The sequence below is a fragment of the Myxine glutinosa genome, chromosome 9 (assembly GCF_964187855.1).
Source record: "Myxine glutinosa chromosome 9, kmMyxGlut1.1, whole genome shotgun sequence".
NCBI lineage: Eukaryota > Metazoa > Chordata > Myxini > Myxiniformes > Myxinidae > Myxine > Myxine glutinosa.
In genome coordinates this window covers 50,100,629-50,125,524 of record NC_136269.1, presented here as the reverse complement: position 1 = coordinate 50,125,524, position 24,896 = coordinate 50,100,629, and the positions used below count along the sequence as shown (strand labels likewise).

At 49.8% G+C, this 24,896-nt stretch overlaps 2 protein-coding genes across 6 annotated transcripts in view; one reads left to right on the top strand and one right to left on the bottom strand.

Moving 5' to 3' along the window:
• Positions 1 to 406, bottom strand: part of RAB3GAP2 (RAB3 GTPase activating non-catalytic protein subunit 2) — a 189,861-nt gene extending 189,455 nt beyond the window's left edge. For 2 of the 3 annotated variants that reach the window (XM_078784331.1, XM_078784333.1), the window contains exon 1: positions 251 to 406. In XM_078784331.1, the coding sequence (XP_078640457.1) occupies positions 251 to 347 (97 nt within the window). In that variant the 5' untranslated portion in view covers positions 348 to 406. The remainder of the gene's footprint in view (positions 1 to 250) is intronic. The other variant, XM_078784332.1, reaches the window with a different exon arrangement.
• Positions 407 to 751: 345 nt separating this feature from the next.
• The window catches only part of XRCC3 (X-ray repair cross complementing 3), a 58,926-nt gene continuing 34,781 nt past the window's right edge, over positions 752 to 24,896 (top strand). The window contains exons 1-3 of one of the 3 annotated variants that reach the window (XM_068129179.2): positions 752 to 938; positions 14,905 to 15,042; positions 21,625 to 21,837. In XM_068129179.2, coding sequence (XP_067985280.2) covers positions 755 to 938; positions 14,905 to 15,042; positions 21,625 to 21,837 — 535 coding nt within the window. In that variant the 5' untranslated portion in view covers positions 752 to 754. The remainder of the gene's footprint in view (positions 939 to 14,904; positions 15,043 to 21,624; positions 21,838 to 24,896) is intronic. The other 2 variants (XM_068129176.2, XM_078784330.1) reach the window with 2 other exon arrangements.

The window sequence follows — 24,896 nt, the reverse complement described above, 5'->3', positions numbered from 1 at the left end:
AAGGTATTGGACGCTATCAGTATCACTATCAGTATCATTCATTTCGGCCTGTAGATCCATAATGATAATACCTGTCCCACGGTCGAAATACATACATCGCCCGAATCGTAAACTGCAAGAACACATTCAAGCAAACACGCCTGGGTTCGGATCTTCACTCACGGGGACCAACGTCCACCATGCATGACCAAGGTCCGGTCGAGTGTCCAATCAGTACACGTGGAAAATAATAAATAAGTCTCGCTTTCACCTTTCCTCTTAACGTCTTCTTTGGATGTTTGCTGGAACAGGAAGTCTTGCACAGCTTGTATATCTTGGAACTGGCAGAACTCACTCAAAGTGCACATCTTGACACACTACCTTCCAGGCCACGGCACATCAAACTAATGCGTGTGACGTCGGCACTGGATACGAGATGACGTTGCACTGGATACGAGATGACGTTGCACTGGAAACGAGATGACGTCGGCACTGTATACGAGATGACGTTGCACTTCATACGAGATGACGTTGCACTTCATACGAGATGACATCATTTCGTCACGACAAGACGTTCAAGCCTCAACGAGAGGACGGCAGAGGAGAGTCGGTGTAGCAGCGGCTTTTGGTTTCTACAGAATATTTTACTTCAATATACCATGACATTATGTTTAATACAAAAACGTGTAATAATTGCAAGAGCAACCTAAAGTAGATGGAAGCACGAGGACATTATCAGTAATACAATGTTCGTTCCAAATTTAATAATCAGGAAATGAGCTGCGACAAACCGTACGGAGTTACGTCAGTTAATAACTTGTGCGCTGAGTTATTGGCGCGAAGTTTGGACCAGGGGTGTGAAGAGCCGCGAGTTGCAGCACTACTGATGACGATGAGGCCGGTGCGGTTTGTACACGAGGTGGATATTAATCCCAAAGTACTTGCTGCTCTACGAAAAGGTTTGCCTTGGATTTGGAATATTATGGAACGAGGTTGAATGCGTGACGTCACCCCCACATCCCCTCTTGTGTGACAACGCACCTTGACTGGATCACTAGAACGCAATTGTTGCTTTAATTACCCGTTTAGACTGTTGACGTGATTTTGAACAGTCCAAACATGAATGAAAATGATTGAGTTGTGGTAACGAAACGAACAATCAAATCATTCCCAGAGTTTGAATCGTTCGTTATACTTATACTGTTAATCTATATACATGTATATATAAAACACTGTGTGTGTGTGTGTGTGTGTATATATATATATATATATATATGTGTGTATCTTCTATCTATAATTCCAGTAATCTCTGTGTGTGTGTGTGTGTGTGTGTGTGTGTATATGTGTGTATGTCTGTGTGTTTGTCTGTGACCGCTGTTTCTCGACAACCACGGGTCCGATATACTTGAAACTTGCCAGGTATATTGCTGGGGACCCGAGGATGTGCCTTTTCAAGGTTTCATATTAATCGGACAAGTAGTTACCGAGCTATGTCCAAAAAACGATTCAACCAATCAGAGAGCAGCGAGTTATCACGTGTGCCGAACGTGGCGAACAGACTCTGCCTCGGACGGCACATTTGAGAGCGTATTCATTTATTTCACGTTGGCAAACTATGTTGCCGCTATGTTGGCGTTAAACTATGTTTTAAAACTAATTAAAACTAATTTGCGATTCTTTCGCTTTCCTGCGCGTTTGTGCACGCTATGGCGATTTCTTTACCAAACTCCGCAAGCCGTTCGCTTTGGACCAAACCATTTCATGTAAATAGAGGGGGGGGATTGTCACCGTACTCGCAAGCCGTTCGCTTTGGACCAAACCATTTCATGTAAATAGAGGGGGGGGATATAATTTTAGATATAGATATAGTACGGGCATGCCCTAGTATATAATGTTACCGATAGACTCCTAAACGGAGAGGCTTACGTGCTTGATATTTGGCATAGACGTGGCCATTGAGCCTGGGACGAACATGGCCGAACTCAAAATATTTGACGATCCATATTTTTTATTCATATTTACCTCAGCGCACGGAATCAACGGAATCGGAGTAGGTGGGCGCTGATTCGCTCAGAGCGATCACGTGATGACGCTATGAACGCTATGACGCTGTGAACGCTATGAAAAAAAAAAAATCGCTATGACGCTATGAAAAAAAAAATCGCTATGAACGATATGACGCTATGAAAAAAAAAATCGCTATGACGCTATGAAACGCTATGACGATATGAACGCTATGACGCTATGAAAAAAAAAATCGCTATGACGCTATGAACGCTATGCCGCTATGACGCTATGAAAAAAAAAATCGCTATGACGCTATGAACGATATGGACGCTATGAAAAAAAAAAATCGCTCGCTTTACCAAGGGGCTCGCTCTCCCCCCGTTCCCCTCCCCTCCCCCGCCCGGCAATGCCGGCAGCCACCTATCCAAAGCCAAAGAAGTGATATTATTATTATGATCCTCTACATCATGATCCTCCATATCCTCCATACATGATCCTCCATTGATATTAATTTTTTTTTAAATATTGATCCGTTCAGTTTGAGCACTCAGTTATGGCAGGCGGTCGTCCCCCAGCTCCTCGTTTTATTGTGCCACAAGATGAAATTTTAGATGATAACGCTATGGTCGCGGAGGATCATAATATCACTTCTTTGGCTCTAATACCTGACATTATTAAGTGGTGTGCACGTCGCAGACTCATCAAGAATTATTGTATTTGCCCTCGATGTAATGTCCATTGTGGTTTTATTACTCCTGGTGATGTATCAGACGGGAAGACATGGTACTGCTCTACCTGTAAGACTCGACAAAGCATTCGTCAAGGCAGTTGGTTTGAAGGCAGCCACCTATCCAGTTTACGCCGGTACCTCCGACACTATCCAGTTTACGCCCGTAAACTCCGACATTACCTATAGTTATACTTATAGTCCTCTGGATTGTGTATATGTAAAAGCTGCAGGTGAATAATAATAATAATAAAAATAACCTCACGCACAGCATTATGTGAGGGATTCATAATTGTAAACTAGGCCCTAATTATTTCAAAGTGTGACTGCTAATTACTATCGCGCTTATTTGTAACATTTCTCTCACAATGTCGGTCATTCGAGTGTGACAGACTGTTGGACACCATTGACTAGAAATCAAAAAAACATAAAGTTATTTTTATGCGCCCACTCGCCCCCCCTCCACCCCCACCCCTCCCCACCCCCCACCCCAATCCCCAATCCCAAAGGCGCCGGAAGCGTTATGGTATCTCCCCCCCCCCCACCCCACTTTCTACCCCCACGCCTCCTCCCCCATCCCTTCACCAACCCGCTCCCCCACCCCTCACCAACCGCAACCCCCTCCTATCCCCTCCCCTCACCAACCCATTCACCTCCCCTCACCCTCTCCACATTCCTCCACTCTCCCCGCCTCCCTCCCTCCAGCCCACTCCCCCCCCCACCCCCTCCACCTAAATCTTCCAACCGCATACTCAGAATTCCCCTGACGTAGAACGGGTATTTAAGCTAGTTATATATTTTCAGGTCATCCGTCCATTTCTGGTCCATCCTCCATCGGTCAGCTGTCCGGTGGTGGTCAGTATATCACTGGTTCATCCATCTGTTAGTGGTCCGTCCGTCGGTAGTCAGTCCGTCGGTAGTCAGTCCGTCGGTAGTCAGTCCGTCGGTGGTCCGCCCATCTGTCGGTGGTCCTTCCGTCACTTGTCTGTCTGTCCGTCCATCGGTCCGTCCATCGCTGGTCCATGCGTCCGTTGCTGCTCCGTCCATCCGATGATTTTCCAAGGAAAGATTTGGATTGAAGGAAGATTCCCAGTTTCTGGCTAGCATTGGAAGCAAGCTTTGCTATGTGGTGTGCGCAGGAAGGTTGATTAGAAGCTCAAGAGACTGAATCACGTCCAGTAGAGGATCAAGGAAATTGATTGCTGGGTTTGTTTGACCATCCATGTGAAGCGATATGATGAAACTGAGATTTTCCAGAATTGAAGGACATGTTCCATTTATCAGACCAGTGTTGAGTAGTTTCCAAATCGGCAGGGATGCACCCACTCTCTGCCTAACAGAGGGATGGGATAATGTATGATACAATGTTCGAGTCGTCTGAAAAAAGGAAGAGATGGTTTCCCAGAGTCATCTGCAAAATAGAAGAGAGAGTTTCTTGAATTTTTAATGATTAACCCTCTGTTAGTGCGGCGGGGCTTTGGACGTGGTTATTAATGTTACGTTTGTCTCGGGTAGGCAGTGATTACTTCAGTCCAGGTAGATTTGTATAGATTAGTGTGCTCCGATTGTCGTGAAGAAGAAGAACCACAGTGTAATAAGTAGGGAATTTGTTTATCCCGGATGTTGGATTAAGGTGTATCTTCGTTCCCATTACAAGGAGTGGGGCATGTTAATTAGCTCGGGGAATATGGGTAAAGTATCCCTTGTACGTCGTTACCTCTGTAATTTATTTCCTATGTCCCTTTTGGCAACGCACCATAGACATGTAGCCAGAATCCCACATTTAAAGGCCCTAATAAAGAAAACGTACCGGAAGCCAGGACATTAAGCACTGCCGCTGACAACCCTGACTTTGGAGGCACACATAGGTCGGGCAGGTTGAGGCCACGCCCCGAGGAGCCGTGATTGGGCGGGGTTTTTGATCCGGCTTATCAGTGGGACACAAAATGTAAACTGTTCAGCTTGGCAGAGGTATGCACTCTACCCAGTGTCGTTTTAGTTGGTGCAATTTAAAAATTCCATGGTGTAGCGGCTACCGCTGGGTATACACAATCGCCTTGCACCTACCGAGGACGCGGAGCGATCACCATGCCGGGCTCGTCCGGGACGCCCGGGCAGGCCCGCTCTCGACTTGCCAGGCCTCGTCCGGGACGCCCGGGCATGCCCGCTCTCGACTTGCCAGGCCTCGTCCAGGACGCCCGGGCACGCCCCCTCTCGCCTTTCCCGGGCAATAATGGGTATATATATTGCTGCCCGATAAACGGGCTTTTGAGAGTACCCGAGTTGATTTGAGTTAATAAAGAAACTCGGACGAATTCCAGCTTTTTGTCGTGTCCATTCTTCCGATTTACGTTGGAGCATAGCTCCTACTTTGGTGACCCGACATGGACACGGCAGTTACCCTCAAACTGCCTACCTTCTGGGAGGCTCACGCGGCGGTTTGGTTCGCCCAGGCGGACTCCCTGTTCGCCCTGCGAGGCATCACGGCCGACGACACCCGCTTCCATCATGTGGTCGCAGCGCTCGGCTCCACCACCGCGGCCCACGCCCTGAGCCTCTTCGAGAGCCCGCCAGCCGCTGACAAATACGACGCGATTAAAAAGCTCCTCCTCGACGCTTTCGCCCTCTCATCAGCGGCACGCGCACGGCGCCTGCTCGACCTGCCTGAGCTCGGCGACACGTGCCCGTCCGAGCGAATGGACTACATGCTTTCGCTGCTCGGCGAGCACTCTCCGGCATTCCTGTTCCGGGAGCTTTTCCTCCGTCAGCTGCCCAGCCAGGTACGCCTCGCCCTGGCAAGCACGACGATCACGGATCCCCGCGCCCTCGCCAGGGAAGCCGACAAGATCTCCGCGGCAGTCCAACGCATTGGAGCAGCGACCTGGAGCCCACCGCCGTCCGAAGCAACGCCAATGGCGCCCGAGCACCCGGCACGGTCAACGACCGAACTGCCGACGCAATTGGCGGCCGCTACGCCACGCCGACCACCTCCAGCACGACGACCGGGGCCTCCACCTGACCAGGCGTGGTGTTTGTTGTGGAAAACCATTCAGGTCTGCACAACTTTAGTCCAACGGTTTGGTTTAATTGCATTTAGATCATCACATCATTCCTGTAAGTAGAAATACACAATAAGCATACGATGCGACATCTCATAAAGCCATTCATATCAGTCAATGCAAGCAAGCTAGTTATTCTATAAAGGCGTACCATAAACGAGGCTACCGATGTAACATGTCACAAGGGAGAAGTCTCGGAGCACTGACACAGCAACGGGTCTTATAGTCACGCCCCTAGCGGTGACAACAATGACAGCGAGGAGCGAGCATCCCCACCCGGGTTCAGTACGGATACGATTTCAATACATTCACCCCCCCCCGTCAGAATTATACGGCCGCGTGGCTAAAAGCAAGTGAGCGTCAGCATGAATAGGGCGCGGAGTATCAGTCGGCCCAACCGTAGCGGGCCGGGCGGCGAATTTCTCTGCCAGCACGCGTTCGAAACTCCCCGGGTACGGCGTCTCGTAACCCTGTATCCCCGGTGTCAGAGGCGTCAACAGGGTCGGGTGATGAAGGGGGTAACGCCAAGTCATCGGACCCGGGCAGTCTCGACGGGGGGAGGGTCGGTGGACTGTCGGCGATGGGAGCGTCGGGAGAGGCCATAGTCTCATAGATGGGTTCGACCGGTTCGTCCGATTCCCTACTAAGGTCGTCGACCCCGCAAGGGGCAAGATGACGAACGGAGACAGTAGTCTCACGACCATCAGACGTCATCACACGAGCATGCTCAGGATTAGCCTGGAGAATCTGCACTTTGTCCACAAGGGGGTCGTACTTGCTCGCGCGAACCGCCCGTTTAAGGTAGGCCGGCCCGGGCCCAGCGAGCCAACTGGGCAAAGACCGTATACACCCCGAGCTCCTGGGGTGGTGGAAAAGTCGCTCGTGGGGAGTTTGGTTAGTTGCCGTACTCAGGAGTGCCCGGATTGAGTTCAACGCCGCAGGTAGCGACCAAGCCCATTTATCGAGGCCCCGGCCGTGGGTCCGGAGATGGAGCATGACGGCCCTCCAGATAATCCCGTTGAAGCGTTCGATCTGCCCATTAGCCTGGGGTCTGTACGGCGTGGTGTAACTAGACGCAATGTTGTTTTGGAGCAGATAGCCGCGCACCTCCTGAGACAAGAAGACTGCACCCCGGTCGGTATGGACATAGGCCGGGTAACCGAACATTGAGAACAAGTTCTGTAAGCATCGCATCACCGTGGCAGCAGTCATGTCCGCGCACATATAAGCAAAGGGGAATCGTGAGTACTCATCAACGATAGTGAGCAGATAGCGAGAGCCGCTCGACACCGGCAAAGGGCCCTTGAAATCCATCGCCAAGCGTTCCCACGGGCGTGTAGCCTTCACCAGAGTCCCCATAGGAGGGTTATAGAAACGCGGTTTGATTTCCGCGCAGATAGCGCAGTCGCGACAGATACGGCGGATATCGTCAATCGAGTAAGGGAGATTCCCACTCCGCACGAAATGAGCGAAACGCGTTACGCCGGGATGGCCCGCAGTAGCATGCAGCACCCGTAGGCCCTCCAACGAGGTGATACCAGCACATGTAGTCGGGCGTGATAAGGCATCGGCGGCCTGGTTATCCTTCCCTGGGCGATATTTGATGGTGTAACAGAAGTCGGCGAGTTCGATACGCCAGCGAGTGATTTTCTCGTTCTTAATGCGCTGGGCGTGTAAGGTGTCGTACATGAACGCAACGCTTTGCTGGTCCGTGATGATTTGGAAGCTCCGCCCGAGTAGGTACGGGCGCCATCGCCGAATAGACTCGACGATCGCATACGCTTCCTTTTCAACGGACGAGTGCCTCCGCTCAGCGGAGGTAAGAGTCCGTGAAAAGAAAGCCACGGGACGTCCCCCTTGGGAGAGGGTCGCCGCGATGGCCTGATCCGAGGCGTCACTTTTGAGGACGAACGAGCCGCTCTCGTCGATGGTCGCTACGGCGGCTCGGGCGATGTCGGTCTTAAGACCTTCAAAGGCCGTCAATGCGGCCGAACTCAGGGGAAAAGTGTCGCAGGCCACAAGGGGGCGAAGTTTCGCGGAGAAATTTTGCACCCATTTGGAGTAATGGGCGAACAGCCCAAGGGCGCGTTTCAGGGACGCCCGATCGCAGGGAGGGGCCATGTCGAGCAAAGGTCGCAGACGTTCCTTATCCGGAGAGACAGAGCCATGGGTCACGGTGTACCCCAGAAGATCTATGGTGCGTAGGGAGTATCGGCACTTATCCTCGTTCATAGTTAAGTGATACCGTTGCGCGACCTCAAGGAAGCGCTTCAGATTAGCGTCATGGTGCCCTTGGTCATATCCACAAACCGTAAGGTTATCGAGGTAGACGAAAACATCGGTTAAGTGCTCCCGCGCAACGAGGTCATCCATGGCCCTCTGGAAACAAGCGACCCCGTTCGTCACCCCAAAGGGCAATCGTGTAAATTGGTACAACCGCTGCCCCGACTCGAAAGCGGTATAGATACGATCCGCCCTAGAGATAGGGATCTGGTGGTACGCACTACGGAGATCGAGAGTACTATAGACCGAATACTGGGATACCTGTTGCACTAGCGCGTCCATCCCCGGAAGGGGGTAGGCATCCAGCTGTGTAAAGCGGTTAATCGTTTGGGAATAGTCGATTACCATGCGTTTGCGATGGGCCTCGCTGCGCACCACTAAGACCTGAGCGCGCCACGGCGACCTGCTAGGTTCTATGATGCCGTCCTTCAAGAGCTGAGCCGTTTCGTCCGCAATGAATTGCATGTCCGCGCGAGAGTAGCGTCGCGATTTCACCGCGACGGGGGTACAGTCGGAGGTTAGATTGGGGAACAGCGAAAGCGGCCGGACGTCCATTTGCGCTAGGGCGCACACCGTTAGCGCGTCGTCCGGCCCCACAACAAGAGTGTCAGGCCCACCGAACTCCATTACCAGACGTCCATGCAGCTTAAGAAAATCGTGTCCTAGCAGAATATCAGCACATAATGCGGGTAAAACCATAAGGTGTACATCAGGGAAAACCCGTCCCTTTAGCACGAGTTTCAATCGGCATTCCCCTTTCGTGCTGAGCCGCAGTCCCTGGGAAGCCATGAAGATCCGTCTCGTAGACCGCCCGATCCGCCATCCATGCCTGAGCACAAGTCGTTGGTCGATAAAACTATCCGTAGATCCGGTATCCACCAAGGCCTGAACACAATGGCCCTCAACCATAAGGGGAATAAGGGCTTGAGCCAGGCCAGACGAGGCAGCTGGGAGCGGGACTGAGCCCCCCGAATGGGTCGGTCCAGCCTCGCGGGTGGATCCTACACCAGCAGCAGTTTTGCGAGCGTGGCCGGAGGCTGTGTTGGCCATGGGGATCCCATTATCGTCATCAGAGGGCTTTCCCCAGCATTCCGGTGTTTCGCGATTCAAAATCCGACGAGAAAAGGCCTCCGTAGTATTTGACATTGCCTTTTGACACTCCTGGCAGATAAAGGCTTCCGTAGTATCCGAAATCGCCTTTTTACATTTTTGGTCGCTTTGACAAGAGGCTTCCGTAGTATTCGAAATTGCCTTTTTACATTTTACAAAGGCTTCCGTAGTATTCGAAAGTTGCCTTAACTCTTTTGACGGGGCGGGGGCCGCCGTTAGCTCGTGGGCGACTCGAGGAGTACGAGGGGCTTGGTGAAGTGTGGCCCGTGGTTTGGCCAAGGACGCGGCCTTTGTCCCCGATGGAGAATGAGACGGTGGTGGCTGTCCGGTGGCGCCAATCAAGGTCGTCTGAGCGCCCAGCGGGCCGCAGAGAGCGGCCCTCCCCTTCGAAGTCGGGTAAGGTGCTGGGCTCGTGGGTTCTGCTACGAGCCCGTTCAAGGTTGCTGCGCCCGCGCGGCCGCGGCTGCGCGAGTCGAAGGGCCGCGAGCCGCGTGCCGATTTCTTGCACACTTTCGCGTAATGTCCCTTTAGCGAGCACAAATGGCAAATAGCGTCACGTGCCGGACACACGACTCGGGCATGACGAGGCCCTCCACAAAAAAAACATGCGGCCCCGCGCAAGGCCTTGGGTCTGCTGGTCGTAACGGCAGCTGTCAGGGTAGGGTCATCCTCCGGAGCATCCCGGAGTTCAGCAGGCGGATCCACGTCCTCGTCAGTGGTACTCTCCGGCCGGGCGTGTAGTGAGGTGCCCGCCAAAAGGCGCGTGCGATCATAGGCGTTCGATTGTATCCGCGCTTCGGTATACACCGTCGCTTGCTCAACCGCCGTAGCGAAGGTCAGGTCGGTCTTCTCCAAGAGTTTGAGACGTAGTTCCTGGGAGGAGACCCCTGCTATGAAGGCATCTAAAAGTCGATCATCTTTAGCTTGCTCGGGAGTCCGTGGCTCCTTGACGCTGTCCAGCATGAGCTGCCGGAGCTCCTGGGCGTAATGATCCATAGGCTCGTTAGGCTGCTGCCGTCGCGTCTGCAGCAAATAACGCGCATACACAGGGCTTTTTTCTTTTATGTAAAGCCGCTTGAGCTCCGCAATGGTAAGATCATACGTCGTGCATTGAGCGACCACGTGGTAGACCCGGTAGTCTATTTTTGAGTGTAATATCGCCAGCTTCGCGGCAGGCGTCGGAGCGGTCTCAGGCTCGTCAAAGAGATGCTCCAGTTGTCGGAGCCAGTGCTTGAGTTGCAAGCCTCCGTCCGTGGCTTGTGGGTCGGCGCTGAAAATGGACACCGTCAACGTCTTGTTGCCAGCCATGTCAGCAGATCTTAAATGCAATTAAGTGTTGTGGAAAACCATTCAGGTCCGCACAACTTTAGTCCAACGGTTTGGTTTAATTGCATTTAGATCATCACATCATTCCTGTAAGTAGAAATATACAATAAGCATACGATGCGACATCTCATAAAGCCATTCATATCAGTCAATGCAAGCAAGCTAGTTATTCTATAAAGGCGTACCATAAACGAGGCTACCGATGTAACATGTCACAAGGGAGAAGTCTCGGAGCACTGACACAGCAACGGGTCTTATAGTCACGCCCCTAGCGGTGACAACAATGACAGCGAGCAGCGAGCATCCCCACCCGGGTTCAGTACGGATACGATTTCACTACAGTGTTATTATCATGCCAGGTTCGGACAGAAGGCCCGGACATGCCAACCCCCGTGCACCTTCGGCAAGCCGGGAAACGGCCGGGCCGGCGTTCATTACCAGCCATGAGCGCCGGCCACATGGGCAACTTACTTTTCATCACGGACAAAGCGTCCGGACGGCGCTTCCTGTGTGACACCGGCGCCCAACTGAGCGTCATACCCGCCTCCGATCAGGACAGGCAGTCCGCGGTTTGCGGGCCCCTCCTTGGTGGCGGCCAACGGATCGGCCATCCGCACCTTCGGCCCGCGCAACGTCACCCTCTGCTTCGGCGGCCAACGCTTTAATTGGACTTTTGTAACCGCAAGCGCGCCCATGGCTCTGCTAGGCGCCGACTTCCTCTGCGCACACGGACTGCTGGTGGACGTCCAACGGCGTCGCCTCATCAACGCCGAGACCTTCAGCTCCCTGGCATGCACATTGAGCAGCTCCGCTCCGACTGAGCTGGCATGCGCCCTCCCGGCGGCGAACGAGTTTGCTCGCCTACTCAAGGAGTTCCGGGCCCTCACGCGGCCGACGTTTTCGGCCGTCGCAGTACGACATGGGATCGAGCACCACATACCAACCACGGGCCCGCCGGTCTACGCCAGAGCCCGCCACCTCGACCCAGCCAAGTTCGCTGTGGCCAGAGCCGAGTTCGACGCTTTGGAACACCTCGGCATCGTGCGGCGCTCCGATAGCGCATGGGCTTCGCCACTACACATCGTCCCAAAACCAGGGGGCGGCTGGCGCCCATGTGGCGACTACCGCCGCCTTAACGACGCTACCACCCCCGACAGGTATCCGATTCCGCACATCCAAGACGTCTCCGCCCGTTTGCCAGGACGGGTCATTTTTTCAAAGATCGATTTAATACGGGGATACCACCAGGTACCTGTCAGGGCAGCGCCGTTCGGCTTATTCGAATTCCTGTGAATGCCGTTTGGCCTCAAGAACGCGGCTCAGGCGTTCCAGCGCTTGATGGACGGCGTGCTGCGCGACCTGCCGTTCCTCTTCGTTTACCTGGACGACATCCTCGTCGCCAGCACGTCCCGGGCCGAGCACCTCCTCCACCTCCGAACACTGTTCGGGCGCCTCAGCGAGCACGGCCTCATCGTCAACCCGGCCAAATGCCACTTCGGCACGACGGCCGTTGATTTTTTCGGCCACCACATCACCAAGAACGGGGCCGTGCCGCTGCCAACCAAGGTCGAGGCCATCACCACGTTTCCGCGTCCCCGCTCCATAAAGGCCCTGCAGGAATTCCTGGGAATGGTGAATTTCTATCACCGCTTCGTGCCCTGCGCTGCTCAACTCATGCGGCCCCTCTACGAAGCCCTCCGGGGCAAGCCGGCCAAGCACGACGTCGTCTGGTCCGCAGCAATGGACGCGGCCTTTAAAAGCTCAAAGCCGGCCCTCGCCGACGCAACACTGCTCGCTCACCCGGTGCTCAACGCTCCCATCGCCCTCACCACGGATGCCTCCGACTACGCGGTGGGCGCCGTATATGAGCAATGGGTGAACGGGGTTTGGCAGCCACTCGCTTTTTTCAGCCGGCAACTCCGGCCGAATGAGCTCAAATATAGCACGTTTGACCGTGAGCTCCTCGGTCTACACCTGGCCGTTCGCCATTTCCGCCACCTCCTGGAGGGCCGACCCTTCACGGCGTCCGTCGACCACAAGCTGTTGGTTTACGCAATGGCCAAGGTCACGGAGCCGTGGTCGGCCCGCCAACAGCACCACCTCTTCGCCGTGTCGGAGTTTACCACGGACATCCGGCACGTCGCCGGCAAAGACAACGCCGTGGCCGACTGTCTTTCTCGGGCCAGCGCGAACGCCGTCCACCTCGGTGTGGACTTCGCGCTTATGGCGGCGGACCAAACCACCGACACCACGGTGCAAGCCCTCCGGGCGGCGGACACGGGCCTCCGCCTGGCCGACATCCCCTTCACGGACACTGTCCTGCTCTGCGACGTCTCCCAAGGCCAGCCTCGCCCCATCGTGCCCGTTACCTGGCAATGCCGCATCTTCGCCTCCCTCCACGGCCTTTCCCACCCGGGCCGGAAAGCTTCCCAGAAGCTGGTGTCGGCGCGATTCGTCTGGCACGGCCTTCGACGGGACGTCCGCGATTGGACCAGCACCTGCACAGCCTGCCAACAGGACAAGGTCCACCGACACACCCAGGCCCCGCTGGCACCTTTCACCGTGCCCGAACGACGTTTCGACCACTTCAACGTGGACCTGGTGGGCCCCCTCCCCCCATCACGGGGTTTCACACACCTGCTCACCATGGTGGACAGGACCACCAGGTGGCCGCAGGCCGTTCCCCTCGTCTCCACCACCACCGCCGACGTGGCGCAGGCTTTCATCGCCACCTGGGTCGCCCGCTTCGGCGCACCGGCGGACATCTCGTCGGACCGCGGACCGCAGTTCACCTCCGAGCTGTGGGGCGCGGTCGCCCGCAACCTGGGGGTCAAGCTCCACCGTACTACGGCCTACCACCCCCAAGCCAACGGGTTGAGCGAGCGATTCCACCGCTCCATGAAGGCCGCGCTCATGGCCGGCCTTCAGGACGGCGGTTGGGCCGACCGGCTGCCGTGGGTCCTTTTGGGCCTCCGCACGGCCCCCAAGGAGGACCTCCGGGCATCCACCGCCGAGCTTGTCTACGGCCAGGCGCTACGCGTCCCGGGCGAATTCGTGCCCGACGCTACCAGTCCCTGGTCCGCAGCTCACCAGCACTCGGACCTCCAGGAGACCGCCCGACGGTTTGCCCCCGTGCCAACGTCCCACCACGGTGACCCCCAGTCCTACGTCCCCCCAGCGCTTCGCACAGCGGAGTACGTTTTTGTGCGTCATGACGCACATCGGGGGCCACTCCGTCCGCCGTACGACGGGCCCTTCCGGGTCCTGCGACGGGACGACAAGTCGTTCGTCATCGACATCGGCGGCAGGTCGGACCGGATTGCGGTGGACCGCCTCAAGCCGGCGCACGTGGACATCGACCAACCGCCACGGTTGGCCCTTCCGCCGCGGCGAGGCCGCCCCCCCGTCCACGGTGCCCCCCACTCGACCGCCCACCACCACACCGGACCCCCCCCCCCCCCCCCCACGACCCGCCAGGGGTCGCTTCGGCCGGGTCATCAGGACCCCCCTTAAATTGACCCTGCCGGTGCAAGTCGATTCTGGGGGGACGTGTGTCGCGGCTACCGCTGGGTATACACAATCGCCTTGCACCTACCGAGGACGCGGAGCGATCACCATGCCGGGCTCGTCCGGGACGCCCGGGCAGGCCCGCTCTCGACTTGCCAGGCCTCGTCCGGGACGCCCGGGCATGCCCGCTCTCGACTTGCCAGGCCTCGTCCAGGACGCCCGGGCACGCCCCCTCTCGCCTTTCCCGGGCAAACGCTCCGGGATAATGGGTATATATATATTGCTGCCCGATAAACGGGCTTTTGAGAGTACCCGAGTTGATTTGAGTTAATAAAGAAACTCGGACGAATTTCAGCTTTTTGTCGCGTCCATTCTTCCGATTTACGTTGGAGCATAGCTCCTACAATGGTATATTTTGCGAAGAGTGGGTGAATTATCGCCAGGACCTTGGCTAAATTCAAAATTCCTGCCGCCTTCAGCTGAGCATCAGGCCTGTCCAGCCAATTCACGAAAGACATTGGCCAAAGAATTTCCTTTGTTGATCCTACAAGAAGGTTGGAATATTGGGATTATTGGAGAAGTATTTATAGTTGTAGAGCCCAAAGTCCGAAATTATTTTCTAAATGGTTTTCCCAATGACATTATCCCATACTTGTGTGTGCCGTTCCTAGGATAGACGTTATCAATGTGTGTGCCGACTCTCGGATTTCATTTCAAAAAGCCTGAAAAAATTTCCTGCATATTTCATATTAATCTCTAACTTTCAAATTAAAATTATGCAAAGTAATCAGATTCAAAATTTACCAACTTCTCATTCTGATGAGATTTTTTTTAAAAGCTGTGGTAACTATGGAGATTATGTGTATTCCATCTGTAGATTTTTTCTAGTTTCTCTTTCTTCCACAGCAAAATTAAGACTTCTGAAGGATGTTTTACAAATGTCAGTATCGGATATGGAGCGACTTACTAAACTCCCCGCTGCTGAAATCCACTACTTGCACAAAGCTGTAGCAGCAGCAATTTGTCCATTCCCACCTGTCACAGGTAACTTTTGTTCATCATGGAATATATACTTTGCCAAGTTTGAAATGCATATATATAGCACTTTTTATTTGCATTGCAGGAATCTCACTGTGATGTTTATGTTGAAGTCTTGTGAGAGCGAAACCCTTGAGAGTAAAGTTTTTCCATGAACCTTGGACAAAATATATGAACGAATTTCAGAAAACACCAATTTTTTTTTTTTTCGATAAAACTTTAAGGCACTTGAACTTGACTAGAAAACGGTGAACCAGAGTAAATATTTTGGGCAACAGTAAGTTAGTTATATGTGTGTCTAGGTGGTCTGCGATATCAAAGAGGTTGCTCCAAAAAATGTTCCATTCTATCAGACTAGTATGCTATATCAGATTAGTGGTGAGTTTGAGGTGAAGGTGTGGAGTGTATCAGGGGTCGGTACTAAGTGCACTACTGTTTGTAGCTATGATGGAGGTTCTGGCTCGGAATGTAAAGGAGGGTTTACCATGGGAGTTGTTGTATGCAGATGATCTGGTGTTGATTGCGGAAAGTATGGATGGACTTAAGGAGAAGATGAACAAGTGGAAAGAATGTATGGAGACGAAAGGTCTGAAGGTGAATATCGGAATAACTAACGTGAAGTGTTAAAGCATGTGGTGAGGTGGAAAGAACCGGGAAGTGGCCGTGTGCTGTGTGCAGGAAGGGTGTCAGAGTGAACTCCATTCAATGTACAATGTGCGCTGAGTGGGTTCATCAAAAATGTAGTGGTCTGAGAGGGTCATTAACCAGTGTGGCAGCTACATTCAAGTGTAAGTGTGTACAGAGGGAGCTGCAGATGGAGGAAATGTTGAGTTGGATCTTGGAGACGGCGTGAAGCTGGAAGGTGTGAAAACATTTTGCTACCTAGGAAACATGCTGAATGGAAAGGGTGAAAATGCGAATGGTTCGGTGGATGTGCGGAGTGTCGTTGAGAGAGAGGAAGACAAATAATGAATTGCGAAAGATGATGGGAATAGAGCCTGTGATGGATGCTCTGAAGAGAAACAGGTTGTGATGGTTTGGTCATGTGTTGAGGAAGGATGAAAGTTACTGGTTGAGAAGAGTGATGGAAATGAATGTAGAAGGAAGTAGAGGATGGGGAAGACCGAGAAAGACTTGGCTAAAGGTGGTGGAAGAAGAAATGCGGGTGAGGAGGTTAACAAGGGGAGATGCAGAAAATAGGGCAAAATGGAGAAGATTGTCATGGGCCCCGCAAGGCTAACCCCCGCTCTAGCAGGGAAAATGGCCTTAAAATGCCTGTTGTGTTGTTGTTGTCTGTCAGACTAGTATGCAAGATGCCAGAGTGTGAATCTACGCAGAAGAGGTGTGTCTGTGTGTCTGTCTGTCTGTCTGTCTGTCTTTCTGTCTGTGTTTTTTTTTTTGCTGAAGTAAAACTAGCCAGTCGAGGCACATTATGGAAAGCGCAGTCTGTGTAGACACCGCTGTTGGGATGTTCCACTGGTTGTGGTGACAAATGTGGCATTTGTGGTGAATGGCTACTATTTTAGAGCAATCCTGATCCCCGAGCTTTGAACTGCGCTCTGTAATGAGCCTGTTCCCCTTGCTCAAGGTTCCCTCTGAGAGCAGAGCTCACGATTGCTAGTTTGAAAGGACAAAACATGTCGAGTGGATACCTGTTCACTTTAACTCCAAAATGGTTAAATCTGGAGCCTAATCACATCAATTAAGTAGACAAGCGACATCATCTTGAAATATAGGAATAATTTGTTATTGACATGACATGATGATACGTTGAGATGTATCATACTCTTTACAGAGAGTTGGGGGTGCAGATGAAGTTAGCTAGGTGGTTTGCCATTCCCTTCCCCGCAGTCGGGGCAAGAAATTGGATTGAGGCCAGTGTTCTCGCGATAGCTCACTTACTCTTCGTAAAGGACACGGTGGAATCGTTAACACCCATCGACTAATGCTGGCAGACAGCATGCACAGTTAAAGCCCATCTGAGGGACATCTCACACATTGATGCCTCACTTTGTAGCCAGGCTAAGATTCAAACCCAGGCTAGACAGCTCAGATGCGAATGTGCATACCTCTGTCTAGGGCTTAAGGCTATCCTGCCAGGCCATTATAGAATACTGTACATCCACGAACATAAACCAACTAGATATCTGTGATCACCAATGGTAGGCCTTCCCCGGCTTACCCTTGGCGATGAACTGTGACTTACCCTTGGTCATATTGATCCAATGATGGCCATATTTGTTTCGGACCACCATATGACGACCATCGACATTTAGGGATAGTGCTAGTTAAGAAAATGTGTCCCCATCTACAATCTATCCAAAAAAAAATCTCATAACAAAATCGGAGGAAAATTGTTCAAGTTGTGATCAAAAAGGTATTTTCTCAAATCTCAAAAAAGTAGGTCAATGACACTAATCAAATATCAAGTGCATAACTTCAATGCAGATGCACTATTATTATGCAAGAACATATTGGAAGGCCAATAGGCCGTGTGCAGCAGGTGGAAAGGGAGCTAGAAATCAGTTGTTGGTAATCATAAATCAGTTGGCAAAACTGATCAATGACAAAAACACAGTGTTTTCTTTTCAGACCGTCATTTGACCTTGAACTTTAACTCGGAGGGGTATGATGTATATTAAGCATAAATGTGGCTTACTCTAGAGTCCAGGCTATCTGGAGATAAAGAGGGTAATTTTGTTCTAATCGGCCAAGCCTTAGTCGAGTTATAGTGAAAAACGTAAAAAAAAAAAATCGAAATGGGCCATGACCTTAATTAGGTCAAGATTAAAACAATTCAACCACGCATATTATTTATTCCCATTTCCCAATTTTTGATGCATTTCATTCCGAAAGTCCCAGCCGGATCCGAGATACAGTTTGGGCATTGGCAGAAAAAGGTAGAAAAACCTAAATGATGGTTTCGTACTCCTAGAGGTGTAAGACTTCAACCTTTAACTCAAATGGCAATATGTAAATTAAGGGTAAATGTGCCTTGCTCTCGGCTATCTAGAGAGGACGGTTTCATTCTGATTGGATAAACCTAAGTTGAGTTGTGGTGAAAAATGTTAAAATGCCTATCATTAGGTCATGAGCTTAAAACTTAGGTCACGGTCAAAAATTTATGTCAACCCCGCAAACTTTCTATTCACATTGTTGATGCAAGTTTTTATTCTGAAAGTCATCGCCGGCTCTGAGATACAGCTCAGAAATTGGCAGAATAAAATAGCCTTCAGAGAACCTTCAGGTCATCTGGTCCGCAAGGCTCCAGTAAGAGAGGGCAATCTCGGAGATGCTCCATTGTTTGAGAAGCCTCTCCAGGGTCACAATCGGTTGGACCATTTTGATTATATCCCCACTTCTTCATAAGGGCTCTGCAACGTCCAACTCCAGTGCTGAGGCAATTGAGACACAGCCAGATTGGCCATGGCTCCTTTTGGCAGGGACTCCTCAGGGTCACATGACAGCTTGTGAGGTCTTTATTGCAGGTGTGTTCACTAAGCATCTATTCTGCAGCTGTGGGGTTACCATCCACGGGTTGAACAGCTTGAAATAAATGATTCCTGGACATAGATCTCTTGGTTGCTGGCTCATGTTGAAAGAGTGGATGGCAAGAGTCAGGCTCCTGCTTGGTTCTTTCACTCCGAAAAGACTGCCCTTCTGATCGAAGGTGGAGCAATATCACATAGCAAATAGAGGTCGTTCACACGTGTTGGTTTAAGGCAACCAGAAATAGCTGTCCATGCCATGTTGAGGTCTGCATCCATCTTCTCTTGGCATGTGAGGAATGGCACCAAACAGATCAAGAATATTCCGCTGCTGAATAGCACAAGGCTAGTGCAGTACTTTGTATGGTTCCTGAGTCGGTTCCCCATTTAGAGTTGGTCAACTTCCTCAAGATGGCCAGACGGAAGACAAACAGTTCAATCTTTGTTTCATCAGACCACAGAATCTTGTTTCTCACAGTCTGAGAGCCCTTTAGGTGCTTTTTTGCAAGCTCCAAGCGGGCTTTCATGTGTCTTTCACTGAGGAGAGGCTTCCGTCTGGCCACTCTGCCATAAAGCCCAGATCGGTGGAGTGTTGCAGTGATGGTTGTCCTTCTGGAAGTTTCTCCCATCTCCACACAGGATCACTGAAGCTCAGCCAGAGTGACCATCGGGTTCTTGGTCACCTCTTTGACCAAGGCCCTTCTCCCCCGATTGCTCAATTTGGCCGGGCGGCCAGCTCTAGGAAGAATCCTGGTTGTTCCAAACTTCTTCCATTTAAGAATTATGGAGGCCACTGTGCTCTTGGGAACCTTCAATGCAGCAGAGATTTTTTTTGTAGGCTTCCCCAGATCTTTGACTCGACACAATCCTGTCTCTGAGCTCTGCAGGCAGTTCCTTCGACCTCATGGCTTGGTTTTTGCTCTGATATGCATTGTCAGCTGTGAGACCTTATATAGACATGTGTGTGCCATTCCAAATCATGTCCAATCAATTGAATTTACCACAGGTGGACTCCAATCAAGGTGTAGAAACATCTCAAAGATGATCAAGAGAAATGGGAAGCACCTGAGCTAAATTTCAAGTGTCATAGCAAAGGGTATGAATACTTATGTCAATGTGATATTTCAGTTTTTTCTTTTTAATAAATTTGCAAAACTTTCTAAAATCCTGTTTTCTCTTTGTCATTATGGGGTAATGAATGTAGATTGATGAGGGAAAAAATGAATTTAAACGATTTCAGCATCAGGCTGCAACATAACGAAATGTGAAAAAAGTGAAGCGGTCTGAATACTTTCTGAATGCACTATATATTGTGTTTTGTGCTCCTCCCCGACCCCCTGGTCACGGTGTACCTCCGAGCCCCGAGAGGAGCCACGGCAGAAAAATGCATTATTCTGTGTCAAAAATCGATTGTGAAACCACACCAATTGTTATCAACAAACAAATATTGTATTAAAATTCACACAAGAATAACGGTACAACAATAATAGCAATCAAAAGTACAATCAACAGATCTTATGATGGTACCATCAGCTAGTATAGGATAACTCACTGTGCTCCAAGTGAGTGAAAAAAGAGCATTCCCCAATTTCTCTATAGCTCAAAGTTGATTCCTTCCAGTAATCGTCAGAGCGATGTCGAATCGAAAGCCGGACCCCGTTCAGATGACGGGCCCAGTCACACCGCCAAAACAGCACAAAGGCGTAGGCGGCCGAAGCGGCGCAAAGAGTCACGCGGTCCAAAACTGCGTAAGGCAAACTCAAGGCGAATGGGAAATCCAAAGGCGCCCTCCAGGTATGAACGTTCACGGTTCACAGTCGGTGAACCGCAAATTAATCTTCAAAATCCGTGTTGCACACACACATCCCAGACAGACGTCTGAATGGTGAAAAAGGCTGACGCGAAGCAAAGACCTTTCGCGATGAGCAAAGCGCGCGAGTCAAAATGGCTGACGGCTCGGACTTGAGACGCAACGACCCGACGAGGATTCCTCAGAATCCAGCGCCAAACCTGACCACACAGGTTGATCAGTCACAGCGATAACACCTATCGCAGGAATCCCTTTCCAGGAAACCCAAAGTTCACTCATGACTCTTGCTCGACAACGTTCGCTCCGGAGCTTGAAGCAACCAGCTTCTTGTCCGACTTTTGCTCCGCCTTCTTTTTTCTCTCACCTCTTCTTCTTCGTCTTCCGGTTCCCGATCCGGTTTCCTGTTTCATTTAACATTAACCTTTTTACCTTTTGACAATAATAATGGCTATTTCCCTCAAACAATAATAATAATCATACATAGAACCAGAAATGTTTCAAGTGGATGAAAACCACAACAACGGAAGTGACGAATCCGTAACAATTGGCTTTGGGTTGTGAGTCGGCCTTCTCCCATCCCAGCGGACATTCAGCTTTTGGTTTGCATCCATGTTCTTAAGATTAAAGGCGCTGATTTGCATCTTCTCTGGCTTAGCCCACAAGTAGTTGGTGGCATAATAGTCAGTTAATCCAGGAAGTGCATCAGTGAGGGACTGCTTCACTTTCTCAAATAATTATTTCAGAAAAAAGATCAATTTATAATTGATCCTGGAATGCAATACAGAGATCATCAGCATAGAATAAACTCTTGGTGTTTGGATGTATGGTTGATTTAACTCCCTAATTTAGTTAACGTAATGAATGGTGCACCTAGCTTTCTCTAAGGTTCACTCTAAAAGTGTTTATTTTTGGTTCCGGTTCCGTATTTTTGATACGAATTTTCTTATTGCATTAACAGAGAAATACATCTATTTAACAAGAAAAATGAATTTTGGCAATCCTTCGGGGTCTTCACATAACCTTGGGCTATGTTTAAGGAACTAGTATTTGGGCGAATGTAACATGAAATTTTGCCTCTATAATTCTATGTACGCACGAGTTTTTGAGAATATTTTGGCAGCTAAGCATGAAATTTGTATTGGTATAAATGTGTGCATTTAATCATAGTTTGATATGTATTTGATGTTTTCAGCCTCCTTTGTCCCCTTCCTTTTGATGTCCATTTCCTTGGTTTTGTACAATTTTATGAAGGATTTTTTTTTGTAAAAATAGGAATCTTTCTCTCCTCAGCATTGCAGATGAGCCTTGGTGATTGTCCATTTCCGACACAAACACAACGACTGAGCTTGGGTTGCCCTGTACTGAATAGCTGGCTGAAAGGTGGTCTTCCTACACTTGGGGTTATCGAAATTGCTGGCGAGAGTGCTTCTGGAAAAACACAGATTTGCCTCCAACTCAGTCTGTCTGTACAGTACCCTCCGGCCTATGGAGGCTTGGGTGCAGGTCTGTGTTTTGATTTGTATCACTTAGTCTTCTATAAAGCTGATTTAAAAATGGGTTGCCTTGTGGTCATAACCAACCAATCAGATCTTGAGCAGGTCCTATCTCACCAAACTTTACAAATCCATATGAATTTGTGGCTCTTTTAGATTCTTCATTTTGCATATAGCACAAAAAAAAAATGTCCCCCACTAACTTATGAAAGAGCTTGTATCTCATACATATAAAATAAGCAGGAAATCAATAACTAGAATGGCACTTGGTAGGGAGCATACCTCCACCAGGTTGAACAGTTTATTTTGTATCCCACTGATAAGCCGGATCTGGATTCGGAACTGAACCAAAATCCAAATGGCTTGTTCTTGTCATCTAACCAACTCGTCGACCTAGTTTTGTCATAAATCGTCCACACCTTTTTGAAATATCATGCTATATCATATCGTTTTTCGCCCTATCTCTAAATGGTGAAGAATCACTTAATTATTTTTTTTAATTCGTATCCGTATTTGGATCTTCACCTAATCGAATCGATTTGTCCTTGTCACCCACCCAGCCTGTCCACCAAGTTTTGTCCGAATCCATCCCCAATTTTTGAAATATCGTGATATACATCGTTTTTCCCCTAGCTCTCAATAGTAAAGAATCACATAAAAAATTCTCGGATCCAGATGTCGATCTAAATCTTCACCAAAATCTAATAATACGGCCTTGTCACATACCCAACCCCTCTCCACCAAATTTCATCCGAATCCGTCCACAACTTTTTGAGATATCCTTTTCACAGACAGACAGACAAGGGTGAAAACATAAATTCCATCCACCTTTGGTGGCGTTGATAATAAGAGGCATCTATGTGCTTTTACATGCACATATGTGCAAGTTAGATGCTTCTAACTTATGTGCAAGTTAGAAGTGGAGGAATGGTTGATCAAAGTTGTGATGGCAATGTACAAAAGAGCGCGCACAGCTGTAAGGACGAAGGACGGGAACAGTGGTGAGTTTGAGGTGAAGGTGGGAGTGCATCAGGGGTCGGTACTAAGTCCACTACTATTTGTAGCTGTGATGGAGGTGCTGGCTCAGACCATAAAGGAGGGTTTACCGTGGGAGTTGTTGTATGCAGATGATCTGGTGTTCCTTGCGGAAAGTATGGATGGACTGAAGGAAAAGATGAACAAGTGGAAGGAATGTATGGAGACAAAAGGTCTGAAGGTGAATATAGGAAAGACCAAGGTGATGGCAAGTGGTAAAGCATGTGGTGAGGTGGAAAGAAATGGGAAGTGGCCATGTGCTGTGTGCAGGAAGGGTGTCGGAGTGAACTCCATTCAATGTACAATGTGCGCTGAGTGGGTTCATCAAAAATGTAGTGGTCTGAGAGGGTCATTAACCAGTGTTGCAGCTACATTCAAATGTAAGGTGTGCACAGAGGGAGCTGCAGATGGAGGAAATGTTGAGTTGGATCTTGGAGACGGCGTGAAGCTGGAAGGTGTGAAAACATTTTGCTGCCTTGGAGACATGCTGAATGGAGAAGGTGGATCAGACTCGGCAACGGTTGCTAGAGTGAGATGTGCATGGAAGAAGTTTCGGGAACTGAGTGGCGTGCTGATGATGAGGGGAGTGTCGTTGAAGCTGAAGGGAAAGGTGTATGCTGCATGTGTGAGAAGTGTTATGATTTATGGGAGTGAGACATGGGTCATGAACGTAGAGCAGTAACGAAGGTTGGAAAGGGTGGAAATGCGAATGGTTCGGTGGATGTGCGGAGTGTCGTTGAGAGAGAGGAAGACAAATGATGAATTGCGAAAGATGATGGGAATAGAGCCTGTGATTGATGCTGTGAAGAGGAACAGGTTGAGATGGTTTGGTCATGTGTTGAAGAAGGATGAAAGTGACTGGTTGAGAAGAGTGATGGAAATGAATGTAGAAGGAAGTAGAGGTTGGGGAAGACCGAGAAAGACTTGGCTAAAGATGGTGGAAGAAGAAACGCGGGCAAGGGGGTTAACAAGGAGAGATGCAGAAAATAGGGCAAAATGGAGAAGATTGTCATGTGGATCGCAAGGCTAACCCCCGCTCTTGCAGGGAAAATGGCCTTAAAATGCATGATGTTGTTGTTGTATGTGCTTTTACATGACTTTACAAGGGCATTCTAGACATTGGGCAAAATGTCATTAATTTGTATATGGGATCCTCACCATAGAGAAAATATTCCTTTGGTTTTATACAGGAAATATGTACAACAGATGTACGAAATGATATTCTGTGGAAGTAAATGAGTGTGTCGCAATTTTAAACGAATGTATCAAGTACATTTAGAGCGAGTGAACTTAACTCCATAGACAATATGTGTGTAAATGAAAAGGAAGGGAAATAGAACAAGAATACGTACCAACTAACTCAAAAACATTTCGATATGTCTTCCCTTCCATTATGAATGTTGCATTTTGGGAATGAGCACATGCCCCAAAATTATGACAAACTTTAAAATAAATATTGAGTTTATATTACAAAGGAAGATATATAGCTAACCAAACAAAAAGTGAGGAATTAAAAACTAAATTGCAATGAACGCCCGAAGTTTCTTTGTTCTTCTGCTTCCCCCTAGCTACTCCAGCCATCCCTTCATTTTATACAGGTCAGTGACCATAGTGAGCAGGTAATTACCTCTACCACCGAAGGTGGATGGAGGCTATGTTTTCACCCCCGGCTGTCTGTTTGTCAGTTTGTGAACAGGATATCTAAAAAAAAGTTGTGGACGGTTTCTGACAAAACATCGTGGGCAGGTTGAGTGCATGACAAGGATGAATTAATTCGATTTTAGTGAAGATCCGAATCCGACAATTTTTTAAATCTCCAAGTGATTTTTCACCATTGAAAGACGAGGCCAAAAACGATGTACAGCACGATATTTCAAAATGTTGTGGACGAGTTATGATAAAACTTGGTGGATGAGTTGGCTAGGTGACAGGAACAAGCCAATTAGATTTGGGTTCAGGTCTGGACTTAGATCCAGCCAATTGGTGGGATACAAAATGTAAACTGTTCAGCCTGGCAGATGCTCTTCCGAGTGC